Raw genomic sequence first — 13910 nt, 5'->3', positions numbered from 1 at the left:
CCAGGCTGAGCCTTGTTTGTGCATGTGGACACGAATAGTAACTTGTTATTTGAGCACTAATGGCACTGTGTGTGAATGTGGGTGTTGTCTGCAGTTCACAGTTCACCCTGGAACAGCGCCCCGACAGCTGCGCGCCCTTCTGAGCACTGTTTACATCTTTATCAATACGTTTTCCTGTAATCATGTTTTAGGATTGCTTCACAGTTTCACAGGAGGAAAAAAAAACCTGTGATGTCTGTACTGTCAACACATTTTGCCAGCAATCCTTTCGAGTGTGACAGTTGGTGTTAGGCTGCTGAACTTCCCGTCCTCACGGGAAGGGGAATGTGAAATAATGCTGAAATGATTGTTTTAAAGAAAAGGCTCATGTTTAGCAGCAAAGAAAACAGGGTTATAGTCATTACTGAAAATGGTTTTAATGGGTTGAATTTCTTCTTACTGAGACAAAAGTTCACCTGCAAAAAAAACAAAAAACAAAACAAAACAAAACAGTGAAGAATATACTGGAAACGTGGCTATTCCGTTTGCCATCCAGAAAAGAGTTGATTTATTCCAGTGCTACAATGTACATTATGCATCATGTGGCAGTGTACACAGAACAATGACTGGGTTACAGTTTTACTGCTGCTGGGATGTGTTATTATTCAGCTGAGGTATGTACTGATGCCCCGTCTGCAACTGGTCAGGATAATGAAAGAGTCTGCCATGCTTTCACCTTCACTCATCTACAGTTGTAAGAATAACATCACAAATTCCTTTCATTTGAAAAAAAGTTATAACTTCCTTCTTGAGAAGTGACAAATTGGCACTGGTGTTTCCGCAGGTATTCATTTTTGTGTGTAAGAACAAAATGAAGTATTTCATAAGAGGATGTTTCCTCCTAGCTTCCAAACTTAAAATGAAACAAATATTATCTTGTTGGTCTTCATTTTAAATCATTCAAAAACATTTACATGGTAGAGCTACCGTGTTTAGTATCCAGAAGGAACATTCTGTTTTGGACATCACTTCAAATGGGACCCAAATCAGTCATTACTCTTTGCAAAACCATGTGGAAAGACAAGATATATGTTGAGCGGCTGATATTACCACCTCGCCTAGTTCAAACCCAGCATGCAACATATATCATTCAGCATTATTCATTTCTGTCCATAAGATATCACTTTAGTTCTGATACTAGCTCTAGACCCACCATCTTTTTGCAAAGCAGTCCATATCCATTCCTATCAGTGGTCGCTTCTGTACCAAGTTTTGCCGGTAACACTTTATTTTAAAGGGTGTGCATAAGACTGAAATCACACTGTCATAGACATGTTATAACAACTGTCATGAACATGGAGGAGTCTTCATGAATGTTGTCATGAATTGTCATTTGGTAAATAATGACACTTTTAATGCTAAGCTGAACTAAAAGTGGCGTTAAAAGTGCATTAAAATTGTCATTATTTACCAAATGACAATTCTTGACAACAATCATAAATATTGATGAGGACTCCTTCATGTTCATGACAGATGCTATGTCAGTCTTATGCACACCCCTTCAAATAAAGTGTTACCATTGTGTCATATCAGAACATTCCTTCTGGCTTTACTTTGGTGCTGAACCGTATTTGTTAGTAAGTGGATTTACATGGTTAGCCTTTTTCAGTGCATTAATTGGACCCAACTACTTTTCCTCAGACACTTCCTCTTTTACCTGTTCAGCTGTTAACATCTACAATGATGTCAAATTTGCAGAACACCCATTTTCACTCTAAATTGCTAATTTGAGCCAAAAATAATATCTGTCAGTAAATGTTCAATGGGTCCACTCAACTTTTCCTTTTCTCCAGGGTTTACAATCCATCCGTCTTACAGTACTTATATATCTGTAAAACACAAGTCATGATTCTATAGGATTGTAGAAATCTGAGTCCCCCCTTCATGACAGATATCCTTCCATTATTCACCTTCAATCAATGCTCTGCTCAATATTTTCAGCATTGGGATAAAGATAAGTGATGTACAGAAAGAGGCAACAGTAAAGTGTCATTGTTCATTAACTCAAGTTGAAAGGGAAAAAACCCAGACAGTCTTGCTTGATTAAGTTCCACTCAAAAAACTCAAGTTTGACTCAAAATGAAGTGCTCTCTGGTCAGTCAAGGCTGAAGGAGATTTGCCGTTTTCACTGTTTCACTTGATTTGACTTGGAATCATTTAACAAATGGTGGGAGATTCATTGGTAAACAAAGTCGTTTTTTTAATGTTACCATCAATTTTTGTTCAAACAAGATGCTGGTATGCTAGCATCAGCCATTATTTTGGCCATTAAAAGGATGACATCTGCAGCCATTAATGCTTAAAGAACTGGTCCATATATTTGCTTTCCCACTGAGAGTTACCAAGTGACAGGTCTGTACAGTTAACCTATCCCCAGCTTCTACTAGTTAGCTTAGCAGCCTAATTAGAGAGTTGTTGTAACATTGCATGTGACCACAGTAAGTCATTTTTACATTCAAGGGTGGCATAAACAATGTGCATTATATTAAATAGAGACTTGCTTTAGATTGAGTTTTAGAAAATCATCAGTTGATTGCCAGATGTACAAATTACAAATTACACTCTACTGAGCTTTTTATGGATAAAAATATGACTGATGCCCTCCTCACCCCCACACACCAGGGGCTTTGCTTGCAGTAATAGGGACGTTTCTTTAGTCTATTATGGTAAAGACAGAACTCCCCACCAAGAAGACAAAAAAAAAAAAACTAAAATCAAAACAATGTTCTTTTTATTGTCAATATATGAATATGATCGACAATGAAAAGTGAAAAAAAAAATCTACTTGAAGATGCCTTTTGATGTGTAAATCGGTTGGAGTGTCAGTACAGTAGTCGGATGTTCAAAGGATTTTTAAGATTCCTGTTTGAGCTAAATATGAATATGAGAAGTGAACTAAAAGAGTGAAATGTTCTTCTAAATGTTTTAACTCAATAAGGTTGACTGATCAAACAGAAATAGCCATAAAAATGCTGTGAGATCAGACCGCAGGAGGCGATCTCCTCCAGACATCTCCTCTCCTCAACGACACCTTATGGAGATTCCATGGTGTTCCTTGGCCAGATGGGATACTTAGTCCCACCAGCAAGTTTCCAGTCTTCCTTAAGGTCTTCTTCCAGTGGAAAATGCCTGGAAAAGCTTAATGGGCTCTTTGCACGTCAGCTTCCACGTTCGGGGAAAAGCGGCTCGATCGTTTCCGGTCTATAGAATATGGTATTTTATACAAGGTGCTTGCAGGGCTCGCCCAAGGTAACAATAAATGATGCACATTGATCCGAAGGTCTAACAAGTAAGCTGAAGAAAGGTTTTAAGATGTACGCTATGTCATACATTCACAGATACGAAGGTGAGTTCTACTTTCTTTAAACTTTGCGGCTAATATTAACTTTAGGTTATGCTAGTAGGCAATATTCTCAGACATTTTTATCATAAAAATGTGCTATTTAAGTACCTAAACATTTTAATCCATTCTAATGGACAATGTTGTTACCTTATTTTGTACTTATTTTCAAGTGTATTATGTGTGTTTATTGTCGTTAGTGTCAAACAGAGACCAAGTAACGGGGGAGATTACGTTTTGGGCATTTTGCTTCCGAATCATAAGGAAGCACAACAAGCCCCATAGCTTAAAAGTAGGGCAGCATTGATATCAGAGTTCGAGTTCAGCTGACAGTTCAAGTTGCTTTTAGAAAACTATGACTGTGTTCCTTAAGGTCTATGTGTGATTTTGTTTTATTACCTTTGCATGCTTCTTGTGAAGAGCTCAAATAAGATGGTGTTTACTGCAGTGTTTACAGGCGGATCAGTTGCTCGGCTGTCTGGTTCTGATCTGCTCACTCATTCCCATACACTTGCTCTTTCAGGCTAATTACAGAAGTGATTCCATGGAAATAACACAGGGATGGCTCCTTTATTTACCTTCTTCTTTATGCTGAAGAAGCTGATCCGAAGTGAACTGAAGGCTGCAAACTTTGCTGTGTGGCGTTAGCTTTAACTGGTACCAACGAATATTTAAAACTCACCATCTTCTTAATTCAGGATCGATTCAATATCCATGAAAACTTAAAAGCCCATTATAGTAGGAAGACAATAATGTTCATAGTATTGCTTTATTTGCATCTGAAATACGACTTTGTCTGTTCTAGCTGTCATGGAAACTCAAAGTGGATTCAAGAAAGCTGCATTTGCTCATGCGGATGTGACGTTAACGCTGTACGTGCAAAGAACCCATAGGGAAGCAACCAGGAGGCATCCTCATCAGATTTTAGGACCATGTACACTGACCACCATCAGAAGTAGAAAAGCAGCAGCTCTACATTCAACAACTCAGAATAATAGAACTCCTCACCTTTTCTCTAAGGGAGAACAGTAAAGCCAAGCTTTGCTTTTTAAACTAGGCTCTTTCCGCAGATGAAGCTCTAATCCATCTGTTCATCTCCCATTCCGTCCTACCATCATTTGTGATCAAGACCCCAAGAAACTTAGGGTGCAATCACACCAGCCCCATGTAGTCTGTTTTTTTTTTTTTATATCAAACTCTAGTTCATTTGCCTAGGAAGTGGTGTTTGTTTGGGAAGATATAAATGTGCTATCAAACTCTGATATGGACCAAAAAAAGTGAACTCTGGTCCATCTGCAAACCTGGGTCTCAGTTCAGTTGAAGTGACCTCTCTGACCGCTCCAAAAGCAGGAAGCAGACTATAGGGCAGGGCATTCTGGGCAAATACGACCAAAACAAGAGTGTGAGTCTAGATTTGAGGGAGAAATGGTTTGAGGTCTTTAGCCAAAGACAAAAAAGAAAAATCCTACAACCACTAAACTCTGATCCCATTCCATTTTTGTTTACATTCTACAAAGAAGGAAGTTTCTCTCAGAGTCAGGTTGCTCAAAGGATTTATTTGGAATGACAAAATCTGAAAGAGAAACACAGCAGTTGGAAATGTAACAAATGTTGCACCTTTGGTCCCCAACCAAAGAGTCTACCAGACTATCGGAACAGGCAAAGACTTACACCCCAACTCAGAGGGAGAAGTCCAACTTTTTCCTTGGCCTCAGACTCTGAAGCCAGTTGAAGGTGTTGATCTGAAGAAGCCAACAGAAAGAGACAAAACTGAAGCTTCTTAAGCTCAGAGGCACTGAGAGAAGCTTCATCATTTGGAGACCGATGTAAATGGAGCTGCTGCTCCTCTACACTGAAAGAGCTTGAAGAGACTGAAGTGTTTTGGAAGAGATACCTCCTAGCAGCCTCATTTTGAAGGTCTGCTGAGCATTCCCAATGGAAGAAGAACCAGAGGGAATATTTACATACATTCTGACATAAGTCAGCCAATGATTAAGGAGAGTTTTGGGTTTCCCTCATGCCTCTGTTATCTTAGCAATCTGGAATATGATGGTGAAATGGAATTAATCTAAACTGCTCCTAAATTCTTGACAGATGTTTTGGCTATAATTGGACTAAAACTTTAATAGACATCTAAAGTGAATTTTGGACATCTAAGAGAAGAATAAATTTAGTGGAGAATGGTGAGAATAAGTTGGCATCACAAAATCTTCTGAAACTACAAATCTTCATCAGTAACTGTATTACTTTTTCTCTCCTTTTCAAACAATTTAATAAAAGTCTTTGTCATAGGAATTACATATATTTAAGAGGTGAGTTCATTTAATAATTGTTTGAAAAGGACAAACAATTAATAATTAAGAAATCAATAATTGTTTGAAAAGGAGCTATCTTGTTATCAAGGCAGAGTCAGCTATGCTTTTTTTTTTAAATAAGCAAACTTTTCTCCACATGATATCAATAAGACATGTTGTTCAAGTCATTATTTCCCTGACACTTAAGCTAAAATGCTGTTGTATTTATCTGTCAGGATAGTGTGAAAATGCAAGCATGTTTTATCAATATTTCTTCAACTTTGAACTAAAAACATTTTCCAAATTCAAAATAATAGAAGGTGTTCAGTTTGAAAATTAAATACATTGTGTATTGAAATTATGCATTATATTATGTGCTTAAAGTTTTACAGGTATTGGGTTTGTTGGAAATTTTAATTTTGTAAGAGACGATGCCTTTCAAAGGCATTCATACTGCATGAAGTTTTTCACAATTTAAGACATGAGCATGGCAACATTCCTTTGGAAGAATATGCAATAGATTAACACAAAGAAGCACATAAAGGTAGGATGAAAAGTGATGTTCTGTTAATAAAAGAAAAATAATTGATTACGGCCCAGTCTTGGACAAAAACAACAAAGGTTCCACTAAAACTTCAAGATAGAGTCAGAATCAACTTAGATTTATTTGAAGAGAAGTTCTGCAAAGTTCTTATCAGTGAGACTCAGTGACTTACTATCAGGAGAGGCAGATCCCAACAATAAGAAGACATCAATAAGCAGTAAATATCCATTGATGAGGCTGAAAGTACCATGTTGATGGTACTGCCTCCTATATTTATAGGGGGCAGTTTTGAGTCTAATTTACACAATGGCCAACAGGTGCTCTTCTTCACTGAAAAGACTGAAAATTATTCTCTTTGGCAGGCTGTTTTAATATAAAATCAACTTCACAAGAGATATCTGAGGTAGGTTTATGGCTAGACATATTAGTAAATTAAAATTTCTCTATATTTCTACTAGGCAAAATAGTTATCTTGTCCAGTAACTTTAATTACAATCTTCTTGAATTGTAATTATGGATGTACGTGTTATGGATGATGACGAATCTGGCAACATCACTTGAGATATCTTGAAAGGTATAATGATCCATCGAAATGTAACTGAAGACGTCTTGAATTCTTCTTTTTAGTCATAACAGAAATACAAATATCTTAAATTATCATTCAGGAGAGTCGAAATGTATCTGTCTCTAGTCAAAGCTCACTCTTAGATCCCTGGAACATAATTATAGATAGATTAAACAGATTTTATGTTAAAATGGCCTGCCATAATTATAGATAGATTAAACAGATTTTATGTTAAAATGGCCTGCCATAGACTCACCTCCATGGCAATCAACTCCAGACTTTAAAGACAAACATGAGTTTTAGTTGCTCAAGTTTGCTAAAACTTGTTAAAGTCCACTAAAACATGATGGGGATGATCTGGACTCCAAGGATATCTTTACTTTTACAGTAAGCTCTCAGTGATTAACACCTTTCGACTGCAGAAAATGGAACTTTTATTAATAATAATACATTTGCAGAACTGCTCTTCAAAAAATCCAGATGAACCCTTTAACGTTTGGTGGAGCTTTGCCTCATCTGGACACCAAAGCGACAGCTTTTGCTCCGTGGGATGTCCCTGTTTTCCAGAAGCCACAGTTTATATATACAATTATGCATCATATACACCACAGGTTCACTGGAGCTCTCAGTTTTATCATTTTATTGGGCCTTCCTCCTATCTAGATCTGGAAGATGAACCATCATGTAGGAATAGTTTCACAGTAGAGAAAAATAGCACATAAATTCACTGTTGTTTTTCAAATTCTGTGAAAAGAAATAAGTAAACTTTTTTTGTTGTATGTTGCAAAACTGGCATTTAGTGGCCTAGTTTTCATAATCCAACCAATTTATCTAATATAAATTTTATTTCATATTTATAGCTCAGACATAGGAGTGATAACAGTCAAACAGTCAGCAAGAAAGCTGGGTGGAACGGAAGTGTTTCCCATTTAAAGACAGATCGGCTCACTGTTCTAAGTTTCTTCAACACTTTTATTTGGATCCTTTCAATATTTTTTGTAATAGTGACTTTTTAACCCTCACCTCATATTTTAAACAGGGAATGCATTACAGAATTAACATTACCGCAACTCTCTAAGATTGGCAAATCTAAAATGCTAAATATCCTAGTTAAAAAAGTAAAAATGTATTTAAAAAAGGATAGAAACAAACAAACAAACAAACAGAAGTATGATAATAAAATCAAAAACCATTGTAAAATAATCAAGCCAGGAAGATTGTGATCTCTCGTTATTTTGCAACAAAACCATGCAAAGGAGCCAGGTAGGTTTCTCAGTTCCTCCACTGATGTGTGGCTGTATAACAGCGCCATTCAAGCCATGCCAATTTCCCAAGACCACAGGAAGCTCTAATTAACTGGTGAGAAAGGTAGAATACATCATGTTTCATTGTGGTGTACAGCACTGAGCCGGAAGTCACAAATAGTAACAAATATTCTCTATGTTCATCTCTGAACTTTTCATTTGTTTCTGTTAGTAGAAACAGGAATCAAATAAAGATGTTTGGAGTTGCGGTGTAATGGAGGCAATGATATGCATTACATTAAGACAGTTTCTTTACATTTTTGGAGAGGAATGTATCTGAAAAAGGAATGCAATGCTGTATTCAGACTGTTAACATTGTAAAAAAGCTTTGAAATTAGTAATTAAATAACCCTCTACTATTTATACATTCAGGCACTGAAAAATCACATGTCAATATGTAACTAAAAAAGATAGTTGCTCTCTTTTTTTTTTCTTCCTTGGTAAGAACAAGGAAGCTGATACCTTGAAGTTGGCAAACGAGTACATTTCCCCTACCTTGGAGTAATGCCATGTCCATCCTCTTTTCATGCGACCATTTCTCCTCCTCTTGAAGTGCATTTCCAGACACTGACCTGGAGTCAGAGCTTTCGTGGTTTCTCCTAAAGCTTTCACCCTAAGCTGTGAAAAAGAATCCATGACGCCTGTCTTTTTGTGAAGGAAATCAAATGGTTTATCTGGATCCTCTCCTTGGACAAACAGAGAAACGGACAGATGGGTGGACAGATGTCCTTCATGGCCCCAGAGGGCCAGCAGGTGATCCGAGGACCTCTGCTCCACAGACCAATATCCCCTCCACCCCGTGTGGTTAAGGACTCTCCGGTGTGATAGCCAGCTCTCACTCCATCGACCCTGAACTCAGTCATTTTTTTAACTATACAAGGGCTTTTACAAAAAAGCTAACAGGAACAGCCATACAATGGCTAAAACATAAACCATACCTCTACATTATCTCTGTCATTTTTTAATCTTTTTTTTTTTCTCTTTGACATTTTTGGATGCATTTTGTGTTTTCCCCATTATTTGTTTGCCTTTTCTTGTTCTTTTGGAGTAACTCTAATCCAGAATTCTGTGTGCTGACAGGCTCAGTCACAGAAAAACTGGATTTTAGAGGTTTTGGATTCTTTTTTTTTTTTTTTCTTTTTTTTTCAGTTGACGTGGGAGAATGGAAAAAAGGCAGAGACTGGGCAAGAGAGAGAGAAAGAGACTGAGAGGGAGAAAGAGAAAGAGTGAGAAAGAGACAGAGGAAGAGGAAGAGAGAGAATAGAGGTGAGAATCAGGTCACGGGGTCAAGATATGGTCAATTATTAGTCCAGACATGGACTCGCAGTGGATACGGGGATGGCTTTGGATAGGCCAGGATGTGGTGAGGGAGGGTGTTTGGAAAAAAGGTGCTGTCTGATAGGGCGGACTAATACAGGGTTCCTCAAGGTTATCCACTGTCAGAAGACGTGTGTGGTGCTGTGGAGGGAGAGCGCCGCCTACGGGTGGTGGAAGTCCAAGATCTGTCTGAGCGTTCAGAGCGCTCCGATGCTAGCGAGGCAGGCCGGAAGCGGTGAACAAAGCCGTCCAGGAAGTCCTGCTGCTGCTGGGTTATGGCTTGGGAGATGAGGCAGGGCAGTGCCTGCAAGCTGCCCGCCACCGAGTCCAGCTTGTCCTCCAGTGTCCCGATCCGCTTGTCCAGCTCCTCGCTGCGCTCCTGCAGCTCCGACACCAGGTCATACATCACATTCTGGGTCTAACCAGGGAGACAGAGGAAATGTGTTTCAGGGCAAAAGGAAGAAGGAGAAAGAATTGGTTCACAATTCAAAATCCGGAAAACCATTGGACATGAACTAATATTAAAAACTGAAGCATGAAAAAAAGCTTCATGTTCATCATAAAATCCAACAGTCAGCAAAGTTCATTACTCAGTAAATAGAAAAGTATCAGGAAGCAAAAAGAACTGGAGCCACGCAGTTTCAGCATGTCAGCATAGATTATATCATCTCATACATTTAACAACCAGCCTCTCCAGTACATTTATAGCCAGAGAAGGCTTTTAATACATTATGCATTTGATTGAGAAGCTCCATTTATGTAATTAAAAGGGTTTCCATTATAAAGGCACTTATTGTTCTGCAGAGCTAGCAGCAGGGGCCAATGTTACAGAATGTGCATCTGCAGCAGTTGAAATGTCAAAAGAATTTTCTGTTACAGTTGTTATGTGCATCATAAAAATCTAGGTGAATGTTTGTGTGTTTTTGAGCTTAATTACATTTTTAAACTTCAAGGTGTAAATACAGTCAAGGCTAAAATGATTCCTACCTCTGGCAGATTCAGAGGTAGGAACTTACAACCAGAAAGTTTGTTTCCAACAGGAAATCAGACACGCATCTCTCAAAAGATAATAAAACAACAAAGTATCCCTTTAATATACTAGCCAAATATTTCAAGTTTCGAATACTTCAAACAAACAAACCTGAAGCTGCTGAGCTGCTGCTTGCTTGTTTCTCTTGTGGTGAAGGTTTGTAAAGTTACACATTCAAAAATTAACAGCAATAATTTATGTTTATTGGCTTCTCATAAGAGAAAAAAAGAGAATCATATTTTCTACCATGTTATTCAAATCCTTCATTATTTTACAAATTGTATATTTAATTTAGCCTCAAACTAAATATGCTAACTAAAATTTAACATAAGACCAAATATTTCTCTTGAAACTATTTATCTAGCAAAATAACACATGCAATATTTTAGTTGTACGTGTTATAGAACAGGGTGAGTTGTTTTAGCAAAATCATCTGCAAATTGTTCTTTAATTAAGACTTAAAATGTTGGGATCTCCTATACATAAAATGCCCTGGTTGGAAATTTAATTTTAATTAACTTCCAAATGACATTTAATGTCAGAGTCAATATGCCTCCAGAGCATTTCCAGTGGATCAATCTTAAATAATGATACAGCTGTAAACTTGACATTAGCTAGATGCAGATATTAGAAATGAACAAAACGTGATTCACATAGATGTAAAAATTTGAATGTATTCTTTTACAGGGAAAACTGAAAAAGGCAGAAAACTAGAAAAACTAACTTTCTAGTTAGTTTGAAATTCCAGGTGAGAGCTCTACACTAAATATTAAGCTAGGAGCTAAATATAAAACTTCAGATATAGTGACTTTTGCTGTAATATTTTAATTTATGAAAATGTTATAAAGAGATAATAATGTATCATATTATGACATATAATTACTGATTTGGATGATGCTATTAGGTGAAATCAATAAATAAAACTGTTTTGTTTTATTGTCTCTTTTGAATTGTCTTCCATTAGCCTCTCTATAGACACATTTACCTGCCAGACAAGAAACAAATTGAGAATATTAATCCTGTTAATATGAGAAACTCTCATTTTAACAAGACCCTAAACTCACTAAAATAAGAACATTTTCTTGTTTAGTGAGATATAAAGATATGTTCCTCTGACAGATTCTTAAAAAGTAATAAATTAGTTCCTGCTGACTACCTTCTCCTTTCATTTCCTCTAGATTACATTCAAACATTACGCTCTATAGTTATGACCTCTCGCTTAAACAAGAACATATTTTAATTTTGATGAGATTTAAAACTTATTATAATGCAGTTAAAGTAATTATAATGGCTCTAATATCTGGTTAAAATGACTTTTGTCTCGTTATACCAAGATACAACTCTTGAATTTATTTCTTTGCTCTGGCAGTTCAATATTTCTGTACTGCAAGAAGTTAAATGTATCACGGCTACAGCTATTAGCCTGCCAGCTCTCCTAAGTGCAGAACAGAATACAGTTAATCTCCAAATTATCACTATACCTGGCAGACTTAGATGTAAAAAATTCTTTTTCATTTAACCAGGAAGTTGATTTCTCATAGGAAAGGAGACAAGCAAGTGTTTGAGGTTGGACTATCTCCATGCCATCACCCTAATTTTTAATCTCCTCCACAGATTCTCAGTCATATTCAAGCCAGGACTTTGGCTGAGTGCCTACAAAATGCTAAAGGCCCAACATACTTCATCTGAAGTGCCAAAATCAGCTCTCATTACTGCAAACATGTGATGAAAATCGCCTCATTTTGTTTGCACAGAGGCTGAACTCAACACCAGAACCTGGTGCAACAATGTCGACAAAGCTCTGTGTGATTGATTAAAATATGTCGGAGCATATTTCATACAGAAATATACTCAGACATCAATGCTGGTGTTTCTCTTCAGACATGGATACTTTTGAGGAACTTTTATCTGATACAGTGAGGAACTGTACTATTGTTCACTAAATAACTATGATGAAAATAAGATTGGCAAATTGTTAATAATTCCTGCATGGAAATTGTAACATTGTTGTTCACAGAGTAGGCTGCGTAGGGAAGACTGTGGCGCAAGCTTTATGACGTTTTATTATAAAATGGAGGGAGTATGAAGATGGGGGAACCCAGGAGGTTTGTGGCATGAAGTATGCTGAAACAGGACGGGCGTCTCCCTGGCGATCTGCACCATTGTATGAAAGGTGTGTGTGAATACGAACGTCCTGAAACCATGTGACTGCATGTCAACTGTTGGACTTTTTTCATCCGGATCGATCAGTGAAAAGAAGGAGTTGTGAACAATGACATTGAGTTTTTGTGCTGTTTATGAATTGTTCTCTGCTTTTATAGGGTTTCCAAAATATTGATCAATTAGTGAGAGCAAGTCAGGCCAAAAGGAATGTTAAAGTAATTTTATTGCTGACAGTGGAGGTTGGTTGTTTACGGTGCATGCAATTTCTGGTAAGCTTCATAGCGCAGCTTCCTTCACATTCAAGTTGGCGTATTACATATGTCATGGCCAAATGTTAGCAACTGAGTAAAATCAGATCCAATTATTTAAAACTTCAACAGAGTCCATGCTTCCAGCAAGCAATTGTTTATAAGCAGCCAAGAGTTCACATTTACTGTGCAAAGCAAGGAGTCAGTTTTTACCAGGCTAACTTGATCCTACTTCTACTCACATGTGTACATTTCTTCACTTATGTTCTTTACAATTCTCTTTGACATCTATGCACCTTTTCACATTTTCTATAGTTTCTGATGTCTTACAGTCTTTTCTGTAACTTTGCATATTTCTGAATATGAAATTTAGATAAAAAAAAAAAAAAAATTATGGTTCAGAAAGGCTGTAAATAAGCCTTTTTTGATATATAGTTCTGTACAAATCAGCTTTGCGTTAAGATTTTAGCAGCTTAGAATAGAAAGTTTTGTTTTGTAAAAGTGAAGAAGCCTTACCTTTGCAAGGTCCACCAAGGTGTTGGCCTGATCATTGAGTTTTCTCTGCTCCATCTTCACGCTGCGCAGTCTGGGTGGGGGCAAGGGGGGATGTTAACAGGAGAAAGATAGAAGGCAAAGTAGAGAAAGACGGATGCAATGATAAATGTGGAGAAAAGTGAGTAAGAAGGAAAGGATATGTGGTTTTAAGGAATAAAAAAGGGGAAAGAAAGGCCAGTAAAGAAGAAAGAAAGAGGAGGGAAATACATTTTATTCGCTGTGTTCTTATATCAATCAAGCTCAAATAAAACACATGCATTGTAAAAATATCTTTCAAATCAGCACATACATATACTTTGCAAAACTGTATATGTATATATAGAATACAAGGAGATGTGCATAAAAGCAAGCATACTTGGTCTTGGTAAATACATTGCAAACCAAAACATGCAGAAGTACAGAAGCATACTACACTCATTTTCAGTGATTTTGAAGACCTGTTTTTTTTATATATATATATATATATATACATATATATTTTGAAGCAGCAGGGAGCAGAAGGTACGTGAAG

General features: G+C 37.1%; 1 protein-coding gene across 2 annotated transcripts in view; it reads right to left on the bottom strand.

Annotated features, from left to right (window-relative positions):
- Positions 1–250: 250 nt before the first annotated feature.
- kcnn1a (potassium intermediate/small conductance calcium-activated channel, subfamily N, member 1a) overlaps positions 251–13910 on the bottom strand; it is a 92206-nt gene continuing 78546 nt past the window's right edge. For both annotated transcript variants that reach the window (XM_044132983.1, XM_044132984.1), the window contains 2 exons: positions 13361–13430; positions 251–9821 (listed from right to left, as the gene is read on the bottom strand). In XM_044132983.1, the coding sequence (XP_043988918.1) occupies positions 9516–9821; positions 13361–13430 (376 nt within the window). In that variant the 3' untranslated portion in view covers positions 251–9515. The remainder of the gene's footprint in view (positions 9822–13360; positions 13431–13910) is intronic.

Source organism: Gambusia affinis, linkage group LG12 (genome assembly GCF_019740435.1).
Source record: "Gambusia affinis linkage group LG12, SWU_Gaff_1.0, whole genome shotgun sequence".
Classification (NCBI taxonomy): Eukaryota; Metazoa; Chordata; class Actinopteri; order Cyprinodontiformes; family Poeciliidae; genus Gambusia; species Gambusia affinis.
The sequence above is the reverse complement of the archived record's forward strand: the minus strand, read 5'-3'. Positions and strand labels throughout refer to the sequence as shown.